This window comes from Pan paniscus, chromosome 1 (assembly GCF_029289425.2).
Source record: "Pan paniscus chromosome 1, NHGRI_mPanPan1-v2.0_pri, whole genome shotgun sequence".
In the NCBI taxonomy this organism is placed as follows: domain Eukaryota; kingdom Metazoa; phylum Chordata; class Mammalia; order Primates; family Hominidae; genus Pan; species Pan paniscus.
The window spans coordinates 173,563,898-173,587,966 of NC_073249.2; the positions used below are offsets into that span (position 1 = coordinate 173,563,898).

At 46.9% G+C, this 24,069-nt stretch overlaps 1 protein-coding gene and 1 long non-coding RNA gene across 23 annotated transcripts in view; one reads left to right on the forward strand and one right to left on the reverse strand.

Moving 5' to 3' along the window:
* Positions 1–24,069, forward strand: part of LRP8 (LDL receptor related protein 8) — an 81,720-nt gene that overhangs the window by 53,576 nt on the left and 4,075 nt on the right. For 6 of the 22 annotated variants that reach the window (XM_055092529.2, XM_024927790.5, XM_034965499.4 and 3 more), the window contains 11 exons: positions 2,339–2,458; positions 2,532–2,657; positions 7,036–7,210; positions 9,290–9,517; positions 11,119–11,237; positions 11,475–11,614; positions 13,077–13,218; positions 15,210–15,362; positions 16,219–16,443; positions 18,507–18,575; positions 22,827–22,999. In XM_055092529.2, coding sequence (XP_054948504.1) covers positions 2,339–2,458; positions 2,532–2,657; positions 7,036–7,210; positions 9,290–9,517; positions 11,119–11,237; positions 11,475–11,614; positions 13,077–13,218; positions 15,210–15,362; positions 16,219–16,443; positions 18,507–18,575; positions 22,827–22,999 — 1,670 coding nt within the window. Of the gene's footprint in view, positions 1–1,044; positions 1,084–2,338; positions 2,459–2,531; positions 2,658–7,035; positions 7,211–9,289; positions 9,518–11,118; positions 11,238–11,474; positions 11,615–13,076; positions 13,219–15,209; positions 15,363–16,218; positions 16,444–18,506; positions 18,576–22,826; positions 23,000–24,069 lie in introns of all 22 variants that reach the window. The other 16 variants (XM_034965487.3, XM_034965469.3, XM_034965495.3 and 13 more) reach the window with 6 other exon arrangements.
* On the reverse strand, positions 2,689–22,831 carry LOC117981286 (uncharacterized). The gene is made up of 4 exons (XR_004672759.3): positions 18,437–22,831; positions 17,202–17,555; positions 7,670–7,931; positions 2,689–6,900 (listed from the first exon to the last, which is right to left on the reverse strand). It is a non-coding gene; the product is annotated as an uncharacterized LOC117981286 (long non-coding RNA).

Here is a 24,069-nt window from a genome sequence, read left to right on the forward strand (position 1 = left end):
CTCCAGGCCCTGCCAAGAGAAGTCCCAGAAGAAGGAACTTGTGGAAAAAGAGACAGGGAAGCCAGAACTACTGAGCCTAGCTACCCCCACACCCAAATTTGGAGTAGCCAGGGACTACTGTCCTACTAATCCCTCCCTTCTCTCTCATCGTTTGCATGACACACCAAAGAGGAGTATGTACACACGTGCTTGTGTCTGTGTGTGGCCTCTGTCTCTGTGTTGGTGAGAGGCCGGTGTCTGTATCCATGTCTTCTCTGAGTAAAGCAGGGGAACTGCATTCATGCATCTATGTGTGTGACCCCATGTATGTGTGAATGTATCTATGGAGTCCATGGGACTGTTTGTGCTCTGCACATAAGCTGGTATGTGTGCATGTAGTTGTGTGCATGCTGGTGTGTGCATGTAGGTGTGTACAGTGACACCACTTCTTCCTTCCATGGAAGGAAGCCGCAAATACTACTCTGACCTCTCTGCACCACTCTACCCCATCCCCCTCCTCTCCTGGCTCCCCAGCGGAATCACACCCAGGCTAGGTAGAATTAAGGAGGACTGAAGACTTCCCTGCAGGCATTTGGGGAAAGGTTACAGGGACAGACAGGTGCAGACCTGCTCTCCTTTCTCTTCCCCTCACCCACCTGAGCCCTGGAGGACTCTGTGCCTTCCTTCATCAAAAGCCAGTCACTTTGAGCTCTCTCCTTTCCCCTTCCCCCTTTCAGGGCCATCCCACCTATACATGCCACTTCATCAAGTGCTCAGTAAATAGAATTGTTGAGTTGCTGCTAGCTGCAAAAGGAGAGGAAGGAGGCGAGTGGATGCATGATGGGGGCAGTGGGTGAGTGGGAGGACAGATGAATGAACGGTGCTCAGGGAATAACACAGGAAAGGAGAGGTCAGGGAGGGCTCCGAGCGACTGAAAGATTCCTAGAGGTGGGAGCTGCCGTGGCTCAGCCCACCTCCAAGGGTCTGAGGCTTCCCAGGGCTGGGCCTGGCTGAGTCATCCCTGGGTCCCCCAGTCATGGAGTTGCTGTGGTCTTGTTCTTTCAGTTCCGCCAACATTCCTGGGAAACAGGAGGAGGCCCAGGGGTAAAGGGGTTATTCCCTAAGCATGGCTCAGGCTGGAAGTGGGGGCACCCCATAGCTGTGCATGGCCTGGGGTGGGCAGCTCAGACCAGCTACATGCATGGCCATGGCTGGCTCAGCTCAGCACTGCTTGGCTTGGCTGGAGTGGCAGTGCATGAGCCTGGGGGGCAGAGGGGGAGAGGGGCGCGGCACCTCCCCTTGGCTTGTGGAATTAACCTTCTGTGACTCTAAAGCTCAGGAGAGGCTGTAAGAGCATTGGTCCTGGATTCCCTGACCTCCCCTAAGACCCTGCCAGAAGGTAGTGAGGGAGTGGAGGATGGGGAACCAGAACCAGATGACCTCTGGGCATCCCTTCACCTCTTGCAGCAGGTGGTAATCCTGGAACCGGGCCCATGACAAGATGGAGGAACAGGGACAGGTGCTGAGAGGAGAGGAGTTAAAAAAACCCATCATATTAGTTCATGATAGGAGAGAATTGATTTAGCAATGGCTCCATGTTAAAAAAGGCCCAGGAGTCTTAAATAACCACAAGCACATTAGGGGGGCATCCTGTGTTGTTCAGGTTCCTTCTGGGTAGCAAACTAGCTCTGGGCCCTGTCCAGACAGGGACATGAACAGATGGAGTGAGTCCAGAGAAAGGCACCCAAATGGCAGGAGACCAGATATCAGTGCTTTAAGGGAGCCTGTGCACCCTGGCCAACCCCACACAGCAGAGCTGGGAGCACAAGCAGAAGCCTCAGCAGGCAGTGCTGGTCCACAGTGGAGCCGGCTGCCCCAGGAGGGAAGTGGGCTCCCTGAGGCTGGAGATATTTAAGCAGGGGCATTTTGGAAGGGATTCTTAGGGTATCCTGAGGGTTGGATGTGACACACACAGGCCCCTTCAACTCTGAGGTCACGAGGAAGGAGGCGCTGTGAGAAACATGTTTGTGAAAGGAAAGACCTTGGGCCACTGGGGAAGGCCTAGCTGCCTCCAGCTTGGTGGTGGACAGAGCCCCAGCCGGGAGGCCGGGAACCAAATTCTGGTTCCACGCTACCCTGTCTCTGTGTCTGGCCTGGAGTAGGAACCTGCCCTCTCTGTGCCGCCTGCTGCCCAGAACACCTGGTAGATGAGGCTGAGGCTCAGTGAGGTTGTGGAGCCCTCCTGCCTCTGTGGGAGTCCCACTGCCCTGAGGCTCTGCTTCTGCTCTAGGTCCTACCCCTGCCCTGCCCCCACTCCTCCTGGGCTCCTGGACCTTCAGGAGCCCATGTCCCTCCCCAGGGCTGAACGAGTGTCTGCACAACAATGGCGGCTGCTCACACATCTGCACTGACCTCAAGATTGGCTTTGAATGCGCGTGCCCAGCAGGCTTCCAGCTCCTGGACCAGAAGACCTGTGGCGGTGAGACCTTCTCCCACACCCCCAAGCAGAAGCAGATCCTCCTGCTGGTTCTGACCCCTGCTCCTCCCCACAGACATTGATGAGTGCAAGGACCCAGATGCCTGCAGCCAGATCTGTGTCAATTACAAGGGCTATTTTAAGTGTGAGTGCTACCCTGGCTACGAGATGGACCTACTGACCAAGAACTGCAAGGCTGCTGGTATGGACACCCCAAGGGCAGAGGGGCAGCTCTGAAAGGGATACAGGAAGCAGCGTGCTTCCACATGTGAGGAGTGGGCGTGTACATGTGCGCACACACGAGAAGGCAGGTTGTGTTACTGAGAGGTACAGGAATCCTCGGTCCCTTGTCTAGCTTGGGAGAAAGAATTCAGCCAAGAGACAATTAGTAACATAAGCCGAAGGTTTATTAAGGAGATAAGAGTACAATCTAAGACAGGAGCAGGCTGACCCAGCTGGGAGCAGCAGCAATAGCTGTGTTTCTTTAAAGGGACAGTGCACTCTGAAAGGTGAGGCAGAGTGGGGCAGCCTGCTAAAAGAGAATGAACCAGCGGCAGCCCTAAGAGTTCTGCATTGGGTTTTTTTTCTTGAAGTTCCTGTCTGTGTCCTAAATCTCTGCCGTTTTCTTTGTCTAGTTTTCCCATTCCTGCTTTAAGTCCCTGCCTGTTCCTCACCTAGTTCCCACCCAGGCTTGTGGGACCTCCCCTTACTATTAGCTTGTGTGCATGCCCAGCTCTGGGCACAAATACTACCTAATGGTGCCATCACTCGTTACCACCACCCTAGGAAGGTTGTATAGCAGTCAAATCTGATTGGGCCTGCATATTTTATTAGGGATTTCCCCTTTGCCCTTCCCCTCCTCCTCAACATGCAGCTAGCTACATTCTGATGGGAGAACTGCAGAGTGAGCAGTTTCTGGACATCTTAAGGGGCATTCCTTTCTGCACAGGTATTTCCCCTCCTCTCTGCTCATATCTAGCATGAATGTTTTGGGTGGTCTCTAGGTGTGAGATTTTCTAGACTTCCCTTTTCTCAGGGACTCCCCCTTCTGCTCATGTCCAGCTGTCTGCCTACTCTAGCAGTTGCACACACAGTGCTCAAAAGTGTACATACACATCACACACACAATGCACTGCACACTAACACCCACACAGACACTGTATAGAGCCACCCAATATAGCCCACAGAGATGACACTCATACAACAGAATATGAACCACACAGAGACTACACACACAGCATACGGAGTCCACACAAAGAGCACGACCTGGGCAGACCTACACATTGATCAATTCAGCCAGCAGAATTAATTCATTGTATTCAGTTGTTTATATTGAACACCTAACATTGTAGTAGACACTGGGGATTCAGCAGTAAGCAAAACAGATGCAAATCCCTGTCTGCCCTCAAGGGACTTATATTCTAATGGGTGAGCCAGGCTAGAAATCAGATAAATAAATAAAATATAGTGCATGGCAGATGGCGATAAGGGCTAAGGAAAAATAGAAAGTAGAGAATGGGAATAGGGAAGTCCAGGTGAGCAGGGGGTTCTAGTTTTAAATGGAATGGTCAGGGAAGCCCTCACTGAGAAGGTATTTGAGTAAAGAAGGTGAAGGGGGGTGGGTGTGGTGGCTCACGCTTGTAATCCCAACACTTTGGGAGGCCTAGGCAGGAAGATCACTTGAGGCCAGGAGTTCAAGACTAGTCTGGGCAATGTAGTAAGACCCTATATCTAAAAAAAAATTTAAAAACTAGCCAGGTATAGTACCATGCACCTATAGTCCCAAGCTACTCAGGAGACTGAGGCAGGAAAATCCCTTGAGCCCAGGAGTTTGAGGTCACAGTGAGTTATGATGCCACTGCACTCCAGCCTGGGTGACAGAGTGAGACCTTTTCTAAAAAAATAATAATAATAATAATAAATAAAAAGGGAGTGAGGGAGGTGAGACAGTAAGCTACCATGCAATTATCTGTAGGAACAAGCATTTCAGGCTGAAGAGACAGAAACGGCAAAAGCCCTAATGCAGGAGCATGCCTAGTATGTTCAAGGAATAGCAAGGAAGCTGGTACAGTTGGAGCAAGGAAACTAGGAAGAGATGAAGCCAAGAGAGGTGGCTTGGGGCAGCCCAAAGGACCTTCTAGACCATTGTAAGAGCCAGCTCTGGATTTCACTCTAACTGGGGGGAAACCATTGAGGGCTCTGCGTAGGGAAGGGACATGGTGTGACATTTTATTCTGACTGCAGTATTGAGAACAGACTGTAGAGGACAAGGGAGAAGGCAGGGAAACCACTTAAGAGGTCATTGCAATAATCCAGAAGTGAGGTGGTGGTGGCTGAACCCTTATTCCTACATTATTACTGTGGGAATAATGAAAAGTGGACAGACTGCAGATATAGTGCAAAGGCCAGCCAACAGGATTTGCTTATGAATTGAATGTGGAATGTGGAAAAAAAAGAGTTACAGCAACTGAAAAAATAAGATTGCTACGTATGGGCTTGGGAAAGATGGTGAGGGAAGCAGGTTTGGAGGAATCTTAGGCTGTTTTGGACATGTTATGTTTAAGAAAACTGGTTAGGTATCCAAGTAGAGATATTGAGAAGGCAGCTGGATATATGAGTCTGGAGTTCATATGCAAGTTAAATACAACATACAACAGATAAATTATAACAATACAGCAGCCATAATACTGACATGTAGCCCATAAACCCAAAAAGTGTAACACCCAAACTGTACAATATGTAACTCATACATTAGTATATCACATATAACGTGTAACCTGTTCTTGCCCCCATATAGAACACATGTAATACATGACACAGATTATGTACATGCACTGGAGACAACATGCAACTACCCATGCATATACAAAATCCACACACATGAATATTTCAAGTGCAATTACATAAAATCTCAAATCATAAACACAGGGGGTTCCTGTCACAGTCACAGCTGTCATTTAAAATCACTCCAACATGCCCCTTTAACCTGGCTCCTGCCTTCAGGGAGGTAAAGTGTCATTACTGTCATTTTGGGGTGAGGGAAATCACAGCTTGTCAGTGGCAGAGCTGGCCTGGAACTCAGCTTTCATCCTTGCCCCTTCCTGCACCTTGAGCCCATTCTCCATGCTCACTATTTGTACCACACTTCTGTCTCACTCCCACCCTGCTTTGAATTAGTCTCCATCACTACACACAGGTCACACACCCAGCCTCAGGCCCGACTCTGTGCTGGTCCCATCCTCCAGGGAGCACATTAGCTTGGCAACGATGCACAGTGACAGGGACTGGTGGCTGGCAGAAGTGTCAGCTGGAAAACAAGAGAAGGAGGCACAGGGAGCTTGAGGGGCAGGTGTTACTAGGAGCAGCCCCTCAGACACTGTTGGTGCCTGAGAGTGGCCCAATACATCTAGAAACAGCCTGTGGGAGCTGGTGCTAGGCTCTCAGAGGCCCATGGGACAGTGTCCTCCCATATGGAGTAGCCAGGAAAGTCTAGGTCACTTATTTATCATCTTAAAATCTAACCCTAAATCTAAGAAAAATACAGGTTTTGTGTATACATGAGCAGTTGTATGTTGTCTCTACTGCATATATATAATCTGTGTTGTATATCATATATGTCCCATCTCTGCCATTGGCTCAGGATAGAGAACAAACTCACCCAGCTCATAGGACCCTTTGTGATCTGGCCCCTGCCAATCTCTGAAGCTCATCTCTTGCTATGTCCCCAATACTTTCTATCCTAAATTATCTTTTTTTTTTTCCTTTGAGACAGAGTCTCTGTCACTCAGGCTGGAGTGCAGTGGCACAATCATGGCTCACTGCAGCCTTAACCTCCCGGGCTCAAATGATTCTCCCACTTCAGCCTCCTGAGTAGCTGGGACTACAGGCATGTGCCACCATGCCCAGCTAATTTTTTTTTTTTTTTTAAGAGATGGGATTTTGCCATATTACCCAGGCTAGTCTCAAACTCCTGGCCTCAAGCGATGTGCCAGCCTCAGCCTCCTAAAGTGCTGGGATTACAGGTGTGAGCCACTGTGCCTGGCCCCTAGTTATCTTTCTAAGACACTTACTTGCTCAGGTAGTTCCTTCTTGAACCACAGCAGTAGGGCCCAAGCAGAGAAGATGGTAGTTGCTGGAAAGAAATACATAGTAGGTGGAAGGGACAACCTGAGCAAAGGCTCTGAGGCAGGAAGCCCATCCATGGCTAGGTAATGGTATCTGGTAGGTGGAATCAAGCTATGTTGGAGAGGCGAGTAATGAGGCTGGACAGGGAACTTGGGGTCACACTGTGGAAGGCTTTCAGTGCAGGCCTAAGGAGAAAATGGGGAGCCATAAAAGATTTTGGAGAAGTTTGTATCTAATAAAAAGAATAAGCATCTTCCTGCTATGCGTGGTGCTCTGCATCTTCTGCTTTCTGTACTCATTATTTCATCTGCTCCTGCAACCTGTAAAGCAGGAATTGTCACTACTATTTTAAGGAAAATGGATGTGTCAGCCAGCAAGCCAGTGGCAGAGTCTTGGTCTCCAAGCTCCCTGCCTCTTGCACTGACTCTTTCTCTTTCAACCTCCCTGCATGGCAGCTGGCAAGAGCCCATCCCTAATCTTCACCAACCGGCACGAGGTGCGGAGGATCGACCTGGTGAAGCGGAACTATTCACGCCTCATCCCCATGCTCAAGAATGTCGTGGCACTAGATGTGGAAGTTGCCACCAATCGCATCTACTGGTGTGACCTCTCCTACCGTAAGATCTATAGGTGAGCGGCCATATCCTCTGCAGCAAGGCATGAAGAGTGGGGGTGAGGGGTGGTGACAGGTGAGGAGGGGAGGAGTGGTGTCTGCCTCTAGAGCTCCTCAGGACAGAGTTGGGACTTGGGAAGAGATGCAGGATCACAGTGGATATGGAACTTCTGGGACTTTACTGGGGCTGGAGTAGTCTGAGGGCTCCCTTGGGTTAGCAGCTTTGAGCCCCAAACACCTGGGATTTGTCTGACCTCTGGAGGCCTAATATGGAAGCACAAGACACGGGAACTGTTTGGCCAGGGCAGAAAGGAAGAAATCCTGGCTTTGGGGAGGACTTTCCAAGCAGCTCACATCCCTGTGTGTTGGAACCTGGGGACTTAGACCTGGTCCCTGCCCAGAGGATCCCACTCACAACACAGTGACATCCATTTGTGATGATCATGAGAAAGTACAGAGGAGGCCTCCGAACCCACCTGGGCATCTGATCTGGCATGCCTTCCTGGATGGCATTACCCCAAGGCCAGCTTTTCACTGTCTTTGACGCCACAGTCAGTGGACCTGGTGCTTGGGAAGCTCTTCACACACTGGAGGAGGTTCTCTCCTAGGACTTTCTCAGATGCCAGCACCTGCCCCACTGCATGTCTGGGCCCTCTTCAGGCAGTCATGTCCTTTCTTTGTCCTGAGACCCACTTGGCAGGAATGCCGATGACCAGGCGCTGGGTAGACACTGAGTCACTGATGAAAGAATGATGGGACAGATGGGTGGAAGAGTGGATGGAAGCAAATATAGCAAGTGCTACTCACTGACAACTAGATTCCTGCCTCCCTGCAACATACAGACACTCAGTTCACACACACCCAAAAACATAACTAGAACAATGCCTGTCCAAGAGTTGTAACTGAAAGAGGCAGGATTTGGTGACAGACTAGATATGGGGCTGATGGAAGAAATTTACTCCTTCATAGTGAATTTTGGGAGTTTCAGGTTTTTGGCTTGGGAGGTTTCATGAATGGTGGTGCTGTTCTCTGATGTGTGAAGCAGTAGAGGAGGATCAGGGCTCAGGGGTTGGGCCGTCTGGTTGGCCGAGGGGAGGGGAATGGGGATGAACAGTTTTGGACATATTGAGTTCAAGGTGTCCATGGGACATCCAAGGGGAGCTAGTTAGCTTTGCAGTCTGGATCGTAAGAGAGCTGTTGGGATTGGAGACTTAGTTATTGATGGCAGTGGACACTAAGGAACTAATCACCCAGAGAGAGGGCAAGAAGAAGAAGACCTCTGGGGAGACAGCATTTGCTGTTTTGCTAATGTTGCCTCCTGAGTGTCTACTGTATTCTTAGCCCTTCTCTCCATTCTCACTGGCACGGTCATTCTTCAGACTCCCTTAATCTCCCACCCAGATGCTGTAACATCCTCCTAACCAGTTTCCCTGCTTCATTCCCTCTCCTTCCAACCCATCCACTCCATAGATGCCACAGTGAACTAACATGCTTATTGGACTATATCCTCTGGCCTGTCTAGTTACCACTGGGGATAAATCCTAATTCCTTGGCATGGTACTCAAAGCCCATCAAGATGGGGTTCCTGCCTACACCTGCTTGCAGTCTGACACCCACATAAGCAGCTCCCCTAAGTGTCTCACTGTTCCAGAGCAGACTCACCTCTGGCCATTTGCACAAGCCTTTCTTGTTCCCTAATGGCTTTCTGTCCTGGTGACTTCATGCTCCTGGTGAACTCGTCCTTCAGGACTCAACTATAAAGCCTTCTCCCGCCTTCTGGGATGAGGCAGTCTCCATGCCTCTGCTGCCATAGGCTCTAATGCTTTCCATAATCACATTGTATTATATCTGGCTCACCCTAATGGGCAGAGCTGTGGGGCAGCCCCACCTTAGAAAGCCAGAGACCGTGGCCCATGTAAGTCTGTACCCCTACCCTGGTACCCCAGGGAATGTGTAGAGTGGAAATTATCCACGTTCCTCTAAAAATCTATTGCCATGGCCCAGATGGAAGAGAGGGGAAGGGTGCACAGGTAGCTCATGTCAGATGGGCCATGGGTGGAACATCTGCCCCATGGTCATCTCTGTTTTCTCTTAAGCGCCTACATGGACAAGGCCAGTGACCCGAAAGAGCAGGAGGTCCTCATTGACGAGCAGTTGCACTCTCCAGAGGGCCTGGCGGTGGACTGGGTCCACAAGCACATCTACTGGACTGACTCGGGCAATAAGACCATCTCAGTGGCCACAGTTGATGGTGGCCGCCGACGCACTCTCTTCAGCCGTAACCTCAGTGAACCCCGGGCCATCGCTGTTGACCCCCTGCGAGGGTGAGTGTCCCAAATGAACTTCCCATTCTCCCATCATAGGCGCTCAGTCCTCTTGTGTCTGCCACAAGAGCTATCTTGAGGGTTCTAGAAAGCTCTGGGCCACTCAGACACAGGCCATGGGGAAGAAAGTCTTGTTAATCCCCAACCAAGGTTCTCTGGGCATTGGTCACCAAAGTTCTCCCTGGACTCTCCCACCCACTCGTTATATCGTAGAATTGGAGCGTCTCAGAGCAGAGTAGGGCTCTAGAGATGGCCTGATAGAAGCTCCTGGGGGAGGAAGCCTTTCTTCAGGCTGCTGTAGGTGGGCATCTGGCAGCTACTCACATACTTCCAAAGACAGGTAGCTCATTACCTCCCATAGGGCCTGTTTCACTGTGGGGCAGCTCTGCTCATTAGAAAGTGGGTCTTTTCCCCTCATAATGCCAAATCTATCTCCCTGTAACTTCCTCCATTGGCCTCTGGAGTTACATAAAACATGTCTATTCCCTGCCCTGTGAGAGAGCCAGCAAGATTTGAGGACCAAGATCACTGGTCTGTTCTGCTTCAGACTGCCTGCCTCCATCCCTACCCCTGTTGCCTATGGTCTCTGGGCCCTCACCACCTAGGTTGCCCTGCTCTGGCCACCCCTCAATTTTGGGAGTTAGGGATTCTGAACAGAACAGGACTCCCTCTCTCCCTCAGTGTGGATATCTTGAGATGGTTTTTTTAGCGTTGTATCATGTTAAGTTTAACAGAATCAACAGCTGCTTCCTACTGCTATTTCCTTGTTAAACAGGGATAAGAAAACCCTCTTCGAGCAAGGGCAGTTGGTGAGGGGAGTACCACATGGGAGGTTATGTGAGGCCTTGGGAAGTGACTGATAGCTGCCATTCACTAAGCATGGGTCAGGTGCTTCCAGCACAGAACTAGGCACTCTGACAGATACGGAGCCTCTCCTCTTACCCTCACTTCATCCCTGTTCTCTGTCTGTTCTCATGCAGACCTTGTGTTGCACCTGCCACATCCTGTCCCTCACATCATAGAGTTACACCCAGCCCAACCCCAATCCACTGTGGATCGTCAGGGTCCCAGCAGGAAACCCACTGCATACTCAAGACAATCAGAGGAGGGTTTAATAAAGGGACTATTTACAAAGGAGTGGGTTAGGTCTAATTTACTACCTTGGATTAGTAACAGTGGGCTGCTACTGGCCCTAGTAGGCCTGAGGAGACAAAAGCAGGGAGGGTTACCTGAGTTAGGAAGCTCATCCACTTTCTCCTCTGAAACCAGAAAAGAGAGGGCTTACTAGGGCCTTCCCCACACTGACACCCTAGGGCTCTAGTTAGTTAGCACTGCCAGAAGTGGGAGAGATGGGGTCACAGGCTATTCAGCTGAGTCTGGGTGCAATCTCGGAGAATAGTTTTCCTCAAGTTCTCAAATGAGGTGAAGGCTAAAGTGCCTGCTAATTCTAAGATTTGATGGTTCAAAAGAACTTTAGAGGTCTTCTCAGTCCCTACTAAACATAAACCACAACTAGTCAATGGGTTATTGAGCTCTTGTGACTCAGACTACCCCGGTCATGTCCCCAGCAAGAAGGCAAATTGGGTTATTTTGTCTTTTAGGTTCATGTATTGGTCTGACTGGGGGGACCAGGCCAAGATTGAGAAATCTGGGCTCAACGGTGTGGACCGGCAAACACTGGTGTCAGACAATATTGAATGGCCCAACGGAATCACCCTGGGTGAGCCCTGCCTTTCCTGGGTTGGGGGCCTATTCTAGTGCCTTGTCCTGATCACTGTCTGGAACTCCATGAGTCTTGTTTCTGGGTCCTCTCATGGTGCCAATGACTTTGTTTCCTAATGGTTGCCCTAGGCTGGCCTCAGTGTGAGGCCTAGAAATGTGGGCAGGGAGGGTACAAAGGAACAGAGCTCCAGACTGGGGTCCCAGGTTCATGACCTGATCCTGCTTCCTTCCCAAGATCTGCTGAGCCAGCGCTTGTACTGGGTAGACTCCAAGCTACACCAACTGTCCAGCATTGACTTCAGTGGAGGCAACAGAAAGATGCTGATCTCCTCCACTGACTTCCTGAGCCACCCTTTTGGGATAGCTGTGTTTGAGGTGAGTCCTGTAAGGAGAGGCAAGGGCCCACTAGGAAGCTGAAGCCTAGAAAATGCTTGTTCAAATAGGATGAGTCCCTGAGACTTGTTCAAATGAAAACAGGAACAGGGAAACCAACTGATTTGTTTGTAAACAATCTGTGAGCTGCCTGCACACAAAGGCTCTGCAGCCCACTCTCCACCTGGCAGCCTTTCCCATGCTCTCTTCCCAAGACCCCTCTCCCAGAGCACTTCTCACAGGTAAGTTGCTAGGCATGTATGTTTCCTCTCTGTGCCCTCAGCACCTAGCACTGTAAGCCATATACAAAAGGCACCCAGTAAAGGGAGGAAAGGAAGAAGGAACATACATATCCTTAGAATCATTTACTGGAGGAAATGGCCTGAGAGATGCTGTTCAATTCTGCATACTTTTATTGACCTCTGCCAGACCCTGGGGTCATAGAAGTGAATCAGACACTATCCTAGTCTCAAGAAGCTCCCAGCAAAGTGAGGAGCGAAGACCCTCCTGTGCCCTGACCCTAATGACTTTTCTTCTCTGGGAATGAAGAAGCCAGAACCAACCAAGGTCTCACACCTTCACCTCTTCCCCAAAACTAACTCCGCCACCAAGGGGAGGGAAAGCAAAGGGATGATGGTCTGTGGTGGGCATTGGCAGGATTTGCTTGCAGCAAAGTTACTCAGCACTGCTCTGAAGTTGTGGGCAAAGCTCCACCTCTAAGTCCAGCCCCTGCTTTAAAGGACAGGTGTGTTGGTACACAAGTGTTTGTGCTTGTTTATATACATGGCATGTACATGTAAAGTATGTGTATGTGCATGGGTAAATATAAATGCATCAGAATAAAAGTGTGCATTCCTCTAAGTGCTGGTGCTTATGTGTGTACATACATATACCAAGATGTATTTAGACTGCATATTTAGGGGCAAATGTAGATTTTTGTGTGTGGGTGAACATTTGGGTATGTGTTTAGATCTGTGTATGAAGATGCACAGTGGTACCTGTACGTGTGGATTTGCTGACAGATGCACATCTAGGCTTATATGGACTAACCATGTGGACTCGTGTGGATACCCAGAGGCTACAGGAAGCCCAGCAAGGCATAACCCTCATAGCTCACACATCCCTTCCAATCTTGGTCCCAGGCCCCAGTAATGATAATGCTATAGAGATTTAACCTTGGGTTTCTGCTGGGCTCTAGCAAGCAGGCTTAGTTCAGCATGAATGAGTAATGTTGTGGCTGTCAGTTCAAAGCACAGAATCACCGAATAATCCTCTAAGATAGAAGGGAACGAGGAGACGTGCATCACAGATTAGAGGCTGAGAGCCCCACCGTGAATCCATAGACAGGACAGATCAGGGGAGATTTCAGGGCAGTTCTTGTGACTATGGTTTGGGGCCAACCCCTCAGACTGAGGTCATGGATTTACACTCCAGGCCTCCCATCCTCTGCATCTATACCCCACAGGACAAGGTGTTCTGGACAGACCTGGAGAACGAGGCCATTTTCAGTGCAAATCGGCTCAATGGCCTGGAAATCTCCATCCTGGCTGAGAACCTCAACAACCCACATGACATTGTCATCTTCCATGAGCTGAAGCAGCCAAGAGGTGAGCTGTCTCTGATCCTAGGTCCCAGGTCCCCTGACTGTGTCACTGTGTCCTCTCCTTTCACCAGGCAGGCTGTGTTCACATTCAGGTCACAACTCAGCAACCCCAGGAATAATAACAACAATCCCTCTTGTTGGTAGAGTACTTTTTCATCATATATTTTGTCTCATTTTACCTCAAGTTCTTTGTGAAATAAGGCTGGGTATAAATGAATACATAACTGTCCTGTTTTTGCCAATCCTACAAAGTGTGGGTATTACTCTTCTAACAGTTGAGGAAACGGAAGCTCAGAGAGGTAAAATAATGTTAGCAGGTGGCAGAACTGAAACCTAAACCCAGGTCTATCTGGTTCCACAGCTGCTTTCACCATGACACACTGCATCTAACTTGCTATTTGTCGCCATTCTGCAGTAGTATAAGCTAACGTATCCGAGGGCCATATAATAAGTCAGCTTATTGGTTGGGAATAGAATCTAGGAATCCTACTACTAGGTTGTCCCCTCCTCTATCACTAGGATATACTAATTCTAACTGTAACTGAAGTGTTGGCTGCCACGGTGAAAGAGGGAAAGCAAGGGAGTGTAAGGAGATAAGATTGGTGCCTGATTCTAGACCTAGAAATTTAAATGAGAGACATAGTATGTGGCACAGGGAAAAATAAAAACCACGGGCTTATGGGCTTTGGAGCCCAGCCAACCTCAATTTAAGTTCTATCTCTAGTCCAGACATGGTGGCTCATGCCTGTAATCCCAACACTGAGAGGCTGAGGCAGGAGGATCCCTTGAGCACAGGAGCTCCAGGCAGCAGTGGGCTATGATTGCATTACTGCACTCCGGCCTGGGTGACAGAGCAAGACCCCTACCTCTTAAAAAAAAAAAAATTCCTAGAGTATAGGTTTGACGAGTTTGTTCTCTTTGAGCCTAGGTGTCTTTATTTGTCAGTCTGGGATGTAACGTCCCCACCTCTCAGAATTGTTGCAAGGATTATATGAGAGTGTAGGGATAAAACACTAGGTATGGTGCTGGAAAGTACCCAATACAAGTAGTAGGGAGGCCAGGCATGGTGGCTTATACCTGCAATTCCAGCACTTTGGGAGGCCAACGCAGGAGGATCACTTGAGCCCAGGAGTTTGGGACCAGCCTGGGCAAGAAGGCAAGACTCTATCACTACAAAAACTATAAAAATGACCCTTGTATGGTGGCATGCGCCTATAGTTCCAGCTACTCGGGAGGCCGAGGTGGGAGGATTTCTTAAGCCCAGGAGTTTGAGGCTGCAGTGAGCTATGATTGCACTGCTGCACTTAGTCTAGGCAACAGTGAGACCCTGTCTCAAAACATAAAAAATAAAAAAAATTTAAAAAGTAGAAGGGCTTCACAATTGCAGAGATGTGGAACCAACCTAAGTGTCCATCGACTAATGAGTAAATAAAGAAAATGTGGCATATATACACCTTGGAATACTACTCAGCCATAAAAAGGAACAAAATAATGTATTTTGCAGCAACTTGGATGGAGCTGGAGGCCATTATTCTAAGTAAAGTATGATAGGAGTGGAAAACCAAAAACTATATGCTCTCACTTATAAGCGGGAGCTAAGCTATGAGTACACAGGGGCATACAGAGTATAGCTAAGCTATGAGTACACAGGGGCATATAATGGACTTTAGAGACTAAAAATGGAGAAGGTAATAGCAGGGCTAGAGATTAAAAAAAAAAAAAAACTACACATTAGGTACAATGTACACTACACTTGGGTTACAGGTGCGCTAAAGTACCAGAATTCACCACTATATAATTCATCCATGTAACAAAAAACAACGTGTATCCCAAAAGCTTTGGGGGATAAAAAAGAAAGAAAAAGAAAAAAAATGTGAAAAAAAAGTATAGGGCAAGCTTTTTGAGCAAGCCAGGTGGGAGAGGCCTCATCCTCAGGAGGCAGGAAGACCTGGCATGTCCTGTCTGTGCCCCAGCTGTCTCCCTCTCTGCCATTAGCTCCAGATGCCTGTGAGCTGAGTGTCCAGCCTAATGGAGGCTGTGAATACCTGTGCCTTCCTGCTCCTCAGATCTCCAGCCACTCTCCCAAGTACACATGTGCCTGTCCTGACACAATGTGGCTGGGTCCAGACATGAAGAGGTGCTACCGAGGTAAGCAGACCTTCCAGGAGGGATGGCCCCTGGCAGTGTCAGACCCTACCCTGCTGAAATCTTCCCTTGGCTTCTGGGACACAGTATGCTGCTGGTTTTCTTTCATCTTCCCTGGTTACTTGTTGCCTTTTGGGGGTTTCTCTTTTTTACCTTCCTTGAATGCTCATGCCCCCAGGATCCTTCCAAAGCTTTTTCTCACTCCCAAGGAAAAAATGCACATATACATAAAACATTTTAAATTCAGTTTCAGGGAGTTTCTGGAACCCTTTAAAAACCTCAAGTTAAGAACCCTTAATAGCCGTGGCTTCAGGTACATGCAGATAACTATATATTCGCCTGTTTCTCACCTAGAACTTAACAAACACTACACAGCAGCCCTTTTGCAATATAATTGGGACTAATAGTTAATACTTCAACCGCATACACAGATTCATGTCCTAATCTTGATGTATAGCCAAGGCCTTTCATTTGAGCCTAAGTCTACTGCATTATTAATAATTGACAGGTTCAATTGTTTAAAGTGGAATAAGAATTTCAATCTATTGGTATAACAATATGAGTGTAAAATCCTTCTAGATTTATCTGATTTCCCCTCCCTACAGTCTTTTTATTGCTGGTCTTACTCACAACTAATTCCACAGCAATGTTTTAATGACTCATCTTTATTGAATCAAAGTGAAGTGCTTAGCATTCAGCTAAAGAAAAGATCATAGCCCACTGGGGAGATTAGGAAAGGCTTCACAGAAGTGGCATTTGAGCTACGCCATGAAGATAAGTTCCTAAGTATATCTCAGAGGCAATAACTTAGGCAACAAAATTATCTGTCCAAGTGACCTCCATGGTATTTCCCCTCCAGCACCTCAATCTACCTCAACTACGACGTTAGCCTCTACCATGACGAGGACAGTACCTGCCACCACAAGAGCCCCCGGGACCACCGTCCACAGATCCACCTACCAGAACCACAGCACAGAGACACCAAGCCTGGCAGCTGCAGTCCCAAGCTCAGTTAGTGTCCCCAGGGCTCCCAGCATCAGCCCGTCTACCCTAAGCCCTGCAACCAGCAACCACTCCCAGCACTGTAAGGAAATGAGTTCTGCATTCTTTCATGACATGGGAGGGCTCCTAGGGAAGCCAGGAAGGGGGTATGTGATAAGACAGAACCTACCAGAGCTGAATACTGCATATCTTTGAGGAGGTTACTGCATATCTGAGAGGGAGGTAGAGTACCAGCCTGCGATTTAGGACTCCTAGGTGCCCCTACCTTACAGAGGGTCTCGTAGGAAGCTGAGACCCTGTGAGCCTCAGCTGCTTCTCTTACAAAGTGGAAATAACCACCCTTCCACAACCTGCTTCACAAGATTGCCATGATAGACAAAGGTGTAACCGGTATAACCGGAGGTGCTCACGCACACAGCCGTTGCTGACTCTGCGAGGGTGTGTGTGTCTATGTTTCACAAAGTTCTGATGTGTATATGAGGAGGTGTCCCTTGTGTTTGCAAAGCTCTGATCTCAGTTCACAGCAGGTCCCCAGATAGTAATATCTACAACCATGGTCTCCTTATACCTCTTTCCAACCCTGGGATGAAAATAATTAAGTTCACCACTTATTAAATCATTGGGAGCAGTAATTGTCACTGCTAGAAATGTTCTATCTCATTAATCAGCAAATACCTTTTTAATTGAGTTACCTGCCAGAGGGAGTTCATTTAAAAGGATAAACTATCTTTTTAATTTTTTCCCCTACATGGACAGCCCAGAAACCAAGCTGCTTGGCAGCATCTTCCTAACTGGTCCTATTTGCCAGCAGAAGCTGGCTTTTTGGAGTGGAGCACTTACTCCGAAGTTTGCAGAGGCAGACGGAGCATGTGTGAATTCCAGTTCCTCTCATCTGAGGGCAGAGCCTCTCACCAGCTTCTCCTCACTGGCTTCTTCATGCTCTAGGTTTTAATATCACTGTCCAGTGTTCGCTGTGGCCCAGAGCAGGGAGGACAGCAGGGAGGACACAGTTAGCTCTGGAAGCAAGCAGTGCAGCTTTTTCTCCCCTTAACTGTTAGATTCTCTTGGAGTAACATGGATAAACAGTCACATTGAGAGAGGATGGGCCTTGGGCCATTGCCGGGACAGTCATCTCACCTGCAGCAAGTGTAGATGATAGCTCCTTTTCACACCACAGGGAGCTGTCAGGAGGATCTAAGGGAAAAATGCTTTCTGAACTATAAAGTGCTTCACAAATGTTACAATGAAGATGGTTATAAGAGTGAGAAAGATGGCATGGCATAGTTTTTCAAAAAGACAGTAAATTTTCCAAGCACTTTTCAGTTTAAAATGTGCTTTTACGTATCTTTTTAAAATTTAGACCTTATTCAACAACCCCATCCCACTCTCCACCCTCTTAGAACTAGGCAAAGTTGTGCCAAGCATTTTATATTCATTTTAGATAAATTATTTCATTTAATCCTTACCATATCCCTAGGAGGTAGGTAATATCACCATTTTAAAGATATAAAAGTATAATACCATGTGCTGTATTTATAATATATAATAATTTGCCCAAGGTCACATGGGTAGTGAGTAGTAGGGCTGGGACTTGAACCCAGAAGTCTGACACAGAAGTCTGTGCTCTTGATTCCTCTACACTATACTATGTCCCATTTCAATTACTTATGAAAAATAATCTGATAATGCAGATGGACAGACAGCTCACCAAAAACAATACTGGCAAAGCAACAGATACTGATGGAAAAAGGCAAATGACCTAGTCCATCAGCAACATAAAGACCTAAGTGCTCACTTTGCCATGCACAGCCCCCAGCTTCCTACTACCATGATGCTGTGGAAAGGGTATGGGACTTGGGACATGAGTCCTGGGTTCAAGTCCCAGCTCTGCCACTTTTCTGTGAGTCCCCAAACCCCTCAGTTAAGACTCAGTTTCCTTGCCTGTAAAATGGAGATAACCTCTGTCCTGCTTGCCTCACAGGAGTTGTGATAGGATCTGGAAAGACTGAATTATTAGGCAACAGCCAGGATCATCATTTTAGAATGAGGATGAGCAGCAGTTGGGTAGTTCTTACCACTTGAGGCCAGTAGGGGCTTGGACACACAGTGACAGAGCATCATTCTGCAAATGTTTGTGTTTTGCAGATGCGAATGAAGACAGTAAGATGGGCTCAACAGTCACTGCTGCTGTTATCGGGATCATCGTGCCCATAGGTGAGTGTGGCCCCCAGTCACTGAAGAGAAAAGAGAGACCCTGCTTAGGCCTAGGGAAAAGCGCTAGCAGGGTAGAGAACTTGGCCTGCCCTATTGACTTGTTCTGCCCTTGCAGCCTTCCTGCCCACCTCCCAGTCCTGATTTAATTTGGTTTTTTAGCCTAGCACACAAGGCTCTTCAGGACCTGGCCCCAGGTGACCTTCCAGGTACATCCCCCATCTCCCCACCCCTCGATTCACACTCTACACTCCAGCTATGTGAAGTGCGACTGTATGATCCCTAGGAACAGGGCTGGTATCTCTTGCTCACCATTCTCCCCAGCTCCTGGCAGTGTCTAGCACATGGTAGGATATCAAGGATTTGTTGAATTAATGAATAGAGCTGCTTACCATTCCTTTAATAGGTCATACTGTCTTGTTTTCTTTCTGTTTGGTTTTCAACAAGTATTTATTAAGCAGCTACTATGTGCCAAACTCTGATAAGGGGAGGAAAGGCAGTTAAAGATGAATAAGACATGGTTCTGTCCTACAAAAGTTTATAGTCTTGTTGGAGAGACCCACATAACACAGATAAGTTCATTACGACCTGGTAGGTCCTAAGGTTAAGCTGCATGCACTGACTTCAGAGACAGTGCTGAGGAAACACTTAACTTGGGCTGGGGGAGGGAGAAGAGGGAAGAGGAGGTTTCCTAACAGAAGTGATATTTGAGCTGGGTCAGCCAAGTGAGGGAGGATCAAGAACAGTCCAAACAGTGAAGACAGCATGAGTAAAGCCAGGAGTAGGAAATGGCCTGGAAGGGTCAGGGTGGGGTGGGTTTAGAGCTAGAAGGAGATCAGTATGGCCAGAGTATAACACTTTGTTAAGACCTCACAGAGAATCATGGGGGCTGATTCATTCTCTTCCACCCTGATGACCACACAGTATCCTGTACACCCCTTTCTTAGCAGTCTCATCTCTTAGCAGTATCTTTGCATTCTGATTGTCCATTCAGAGCTTTATCTCCCTTACTTGGCTATATGAGTACTTCAAGGACAGGAACTTTGTCCTTTTATCCTGGGAATCTTCAGTATGCCGAGTTAGTCAGCAAATGTTTTAAAAACTTCTCCCCTGTGTAAGACACTGTGCCAAGTGCCAAGGATCCAGGGAAGAAAAAAATAAAGACTTTAAGAGCTTTCAGTCTTTAATCAGGCAAAAATAAAGTCCTTTAAGGTAGATGTTAATACATGTCATTATGTGCTATGATAGGGGCATGTTGGATATAGATAGAGACGGAGGAACAATGTAATAGTGGCATGATACTCCTGTGAAGGGATGGTAGAAGGAAAGGTAATTCCAGAGTAAAAGTGGCGCTTCTGGAGAAGACAGCATTTGAATTGGCCTTAAAAGGCTTCACCAGGAAAGATGATGGTGAGGTGATTATTCCAGGATTATTTTGATTGGAGTGGAGAAAGATAAATCTACCCCTTTCTTGCCATCCTTTGCCCTATAGAAAGAGGCAGATATATGCTGTTTTGCTGACATAACTCACTCTGAAATATTCAATATTTTGAATTTCTGCTAATCTGAGGAGTGAAAGATGAGTATTATTTCCCTGACATTTCCCTGTGAGGTAGAGTATATTTTCGTAAGCTTATCAGCCCCTTTACTTATATTTTATCTGTTATGAATCGCCCACAGTCTTTTCTTATTTTTCTATTGGCTATCTTTTTCTTATTTATAGAAATATTTATACATGACAAATATTAAACCTTTAAAATATATGTTACAAATATTTTCTTCCAGTCTGACATTTGGTTTTAAAGTGTGTTTATGGTATCTTTTGCCATGCATAAATATGAAACTTTTAAGTATCAGATCTGTCAATCTTTTAAGATTTCTGGGTTTTGTGTCTTACTTAAGAAGGCCGGCCTCACTCTAACTTATTAAAATATCTCCTGATGTTTTTCTTTTCTACTTTCAACTTTTTTTTAGTATTAGGATATTAATCTATTTGGAATTTAAATTTTAGAGTATGGTATGAGGTAGAGATTTAACTGTTTTTTCTCTATATACCTGTCTAGTTTCCCCAAAACCATCACTGAATAATCCATACTTCTCTCCTGACTTGCACATCATCTTTATTATAAACTACATCCCATTTGTACTTTGATTTGCATCTAAGCAGTTTATTTTCCTTCACTGATTTATATATTCCTACATACTATTAGCACAACTTCATGATATGTTATGCTCACAACATCTTCTCAGCTATTTTTATTCAGTTTCTCTTCTAGGTGAACTTCAGAATAATCTTATCAATTCTATAAAAATTTTGGTGAAGTTTTTATCAAGATTGCTTTAGATATATGAGTTTATGTGAGGAGAATATACCTTTTTATTATATTAAAGCTTCCCATCCAGAAATGTGGCCTATTTATTTCGGTCTTCTTTTACGTCCCTCAGCAGAATTTTATAGATCACATAGGACTTGCATATTTCTTCTTAGGTTTTCCTAGGTATTTTATAGCTTTTGATGGGCTATCATGAATGTATTTGTATTCCATTACTTTTTCTTTTTCTTTTTTTTTTTAAGAGACAAGAAGATCTTGCACTCTTGCCCAGGCTGGAGTGCAGTGGTGTGATCACAGTTCACTGCATCCTCGAACTCCTGGGCTCAAGGGATTCTCCCGCCTCAGCATCCCGAGTAGCTGGGACTACAGGCATGCACCACCACACCTGGCTAATTTTTTAAATTAATTTTTTTGTAAAGACCAGGGCTCACCATCTTGCCCGGGCTGGTCTTGAACTCCTGGGTTCAAGCAATCCTCCTGCCTCAGCCTCCCAAAATGTTGGTATTACATGTGTCAGCCACTGTGCCTGGCCTCCGTTAAATTTTCTAATTGGTTCTTGCTGATTAAAAAGATGGCTAATGATCTTTTATGTTGATTCTTGATTAACTAAAATTATTTCTGATAGTTTTTCACCAGCTTCTCTTAAGAGTTTCTAAAAATACAAATAGCTGTTAATAACAGTTTGGTTTCCTCCTTTCTCATATGTATTTATTTATTTACTTTTTTTTTTTTTTTTTTTTTTGAGACAAGGTCTCACTCTGTTGCCCAGGCTGGAGTGCAGTGGCACGATTGTGGCTCACTGCAGCCTTGACCTCCCAGGCTCAAGCAATCCTCCCACCTCAGCCTTCTGAGTAGCTGGGACTACAGGTGCCCGCCACCATGCCCAGCTACTTTGTATTTTTTGTAGAGATGGGTTTTCGCCATGTTGGCCAGGCTGGTCTCAAACTCCTGGCCTCAAGTAATCTGCCTGCCTCGGCCTCCCACAGTGTTGGGATTACAGGTGTGAGCCACCGCACCTGGGCTCTTTTCCCATATTTATACCCTTAGATTTTTTTCTGGCCTTACTGCATAGCTAGATCTCTAAGACAATAAATATTAGCAGTGATGACTGCCTTGTTCCTGTCTTTAATGCATATCAATTATTGTAATCTTACTAAAACAGAAACCCCTTCCATAGCATCCTAGATAGGTGATCATTCAGCCTCCACTGGGATGCTCAGAGTGACTGCTAATCACCTTACAAAGCTACTTGCTCCATTTTTACCCAGCTGTGTTGGAGAGAGCTTCCTCCTTTAATCATTAACATAGTCATTTATTCTAAATCAGAGCTTGTGTTGCCCTCTGTGTCTCCTTCTAGAGATGTTCTTCTTCAGGTGGAGCCTCACCTTTGGAAATAAACACTCTGCCTGGCCCCATCCCACTCTCCACCCCCCAGTTTTGGGAGAGAATCGTTTTCTTAGAGAAATCTAGGGAAGCAGCAGCATTAGGGCAAAGGTGTGGTAAAATTCACTCATTCATTCAGCACATGTTACTAGGCACCTAGTCAGTGCTAGGAACTGGGCGTAGAGAGTTTAAAAACAAAAAAAAGACACAGTCCCTGCCTTGAAAGAGCTATCTAGTTGGGAGTACAGATACATAAAGTAAGATACTGTGTGTGATCTGGGAGCACACATGAGAGAGCAACTGACTCTGCCCACAGTTGGGGAAGACTTCACATTTGAACAGGATCTTGAAGGATGAATAGTTAGTAAAGGAAAGAAGGGATGAGAGATGGGCTTTCAAACAGCAGTAAAAGAACATGCAGAAACAGAGCCTGAGGAGCAAAGGGCAGTAAAAGTGGAGTGGTGACAAGCCTTGTACTGATGTCTGAGCAGTGGGTTGGAGCCTGCTGGAGGTCCAGTGTCCTGTGTCCTTCCTCCAGTGGTGATAGCCCTGCTGTGCATGAGTGGATACCTGATCTGGAGAAACTGGAAGCGGAAGAACACCAAAAGCATGAATTTTGACAACCCAGTCTACAGGAAAACAACAGAAGAAGAAGATGAAGATGAGCTCCATATAGGGAGGACTGCTCAGATTGGCCATGTCTATCCTGCAGTAAGTATTTCTCACTGGGAGAATTCCTACCTTCCGACCATCTTCCCTTCCATCCTTTCTTCCCCTCCCATCCTTTCTTCCTTCCCATCCTTTCTTCCCTCCCTTCCTTCCTTCCGTCCTTCCCTCCCTCCTTTCCTTCCGTCCTTCCCTCCCTCCCTGTCTTTTTTCTTTCCTTCTTTCCGTCCTTTCCTCCCTCCTTCCCTTCCTCCTTCTTTCCTTCCTCAAACATTTATCAAAAACGCACCATGTATCAGGCACTGTTCTAGGCCCTGGGGAACACAGAAATGCTGGGGTAGGTGGTTAAGGTAAAAAGGTATCAGGACCACCTTGTACCTAGAGGCTCTTCCTGGCAGTAAAAAAAGCCAAATGTCTCTCTTTCTGCTCAGTAAATTTTCAGAACCTTTAGCCTGGAAGGGTAACTGTGGCCATTTAATTCAAATGTATTCATTTCAATACTGTATGCCAGTTATGTGCCAAGCACCACATTAGATATCAAGTATTCAAAAGTCAATAAGGAACGTCCTTGCTCCCAAGAAGCTGGTAGGGAGTTAGAGATACTAACATACAGTGGTATAATTGTGTGCTGAATGCCGTGGTGGAAGCTCAGGAGTCCCCTCTTCTAGAAAGCTATCTTTGGCTTGCTTTGTTCTCCCACAGTACTCTGGGCCTCTCTACCTCACAGCCCCTGTCCCACTGTAGTCCACTTGTCTTTTACTCAGTGGTCTCCTCACTAAACCATAAGATCCTTGAGGGCAGAACTGTCTGATTAATCTGTTTTCCTGATGCCTAGCACAGCATGGCTGACTCCCAACAAATATTTGTTGAACAGATGCCATGGAAACATCAACAAGGGAGCTATTAATTCTGTCTGGGGAATCAGGCAAGGAATGCCTCACAGAGAAGGTGACAGATAGACTATGTCCTTGAAAGATTAATAGCAGTTTTCCCGGGAGAGAAGGAGGGAAATGGCATTCCAGATAGAGGCATGTGCAAAGGCTTGAAGGTACAACACAGCATGGCTTTTTGGGGGAATGAGGACCACAAAGTGGCACAGCAGGTGTCACTGTTAT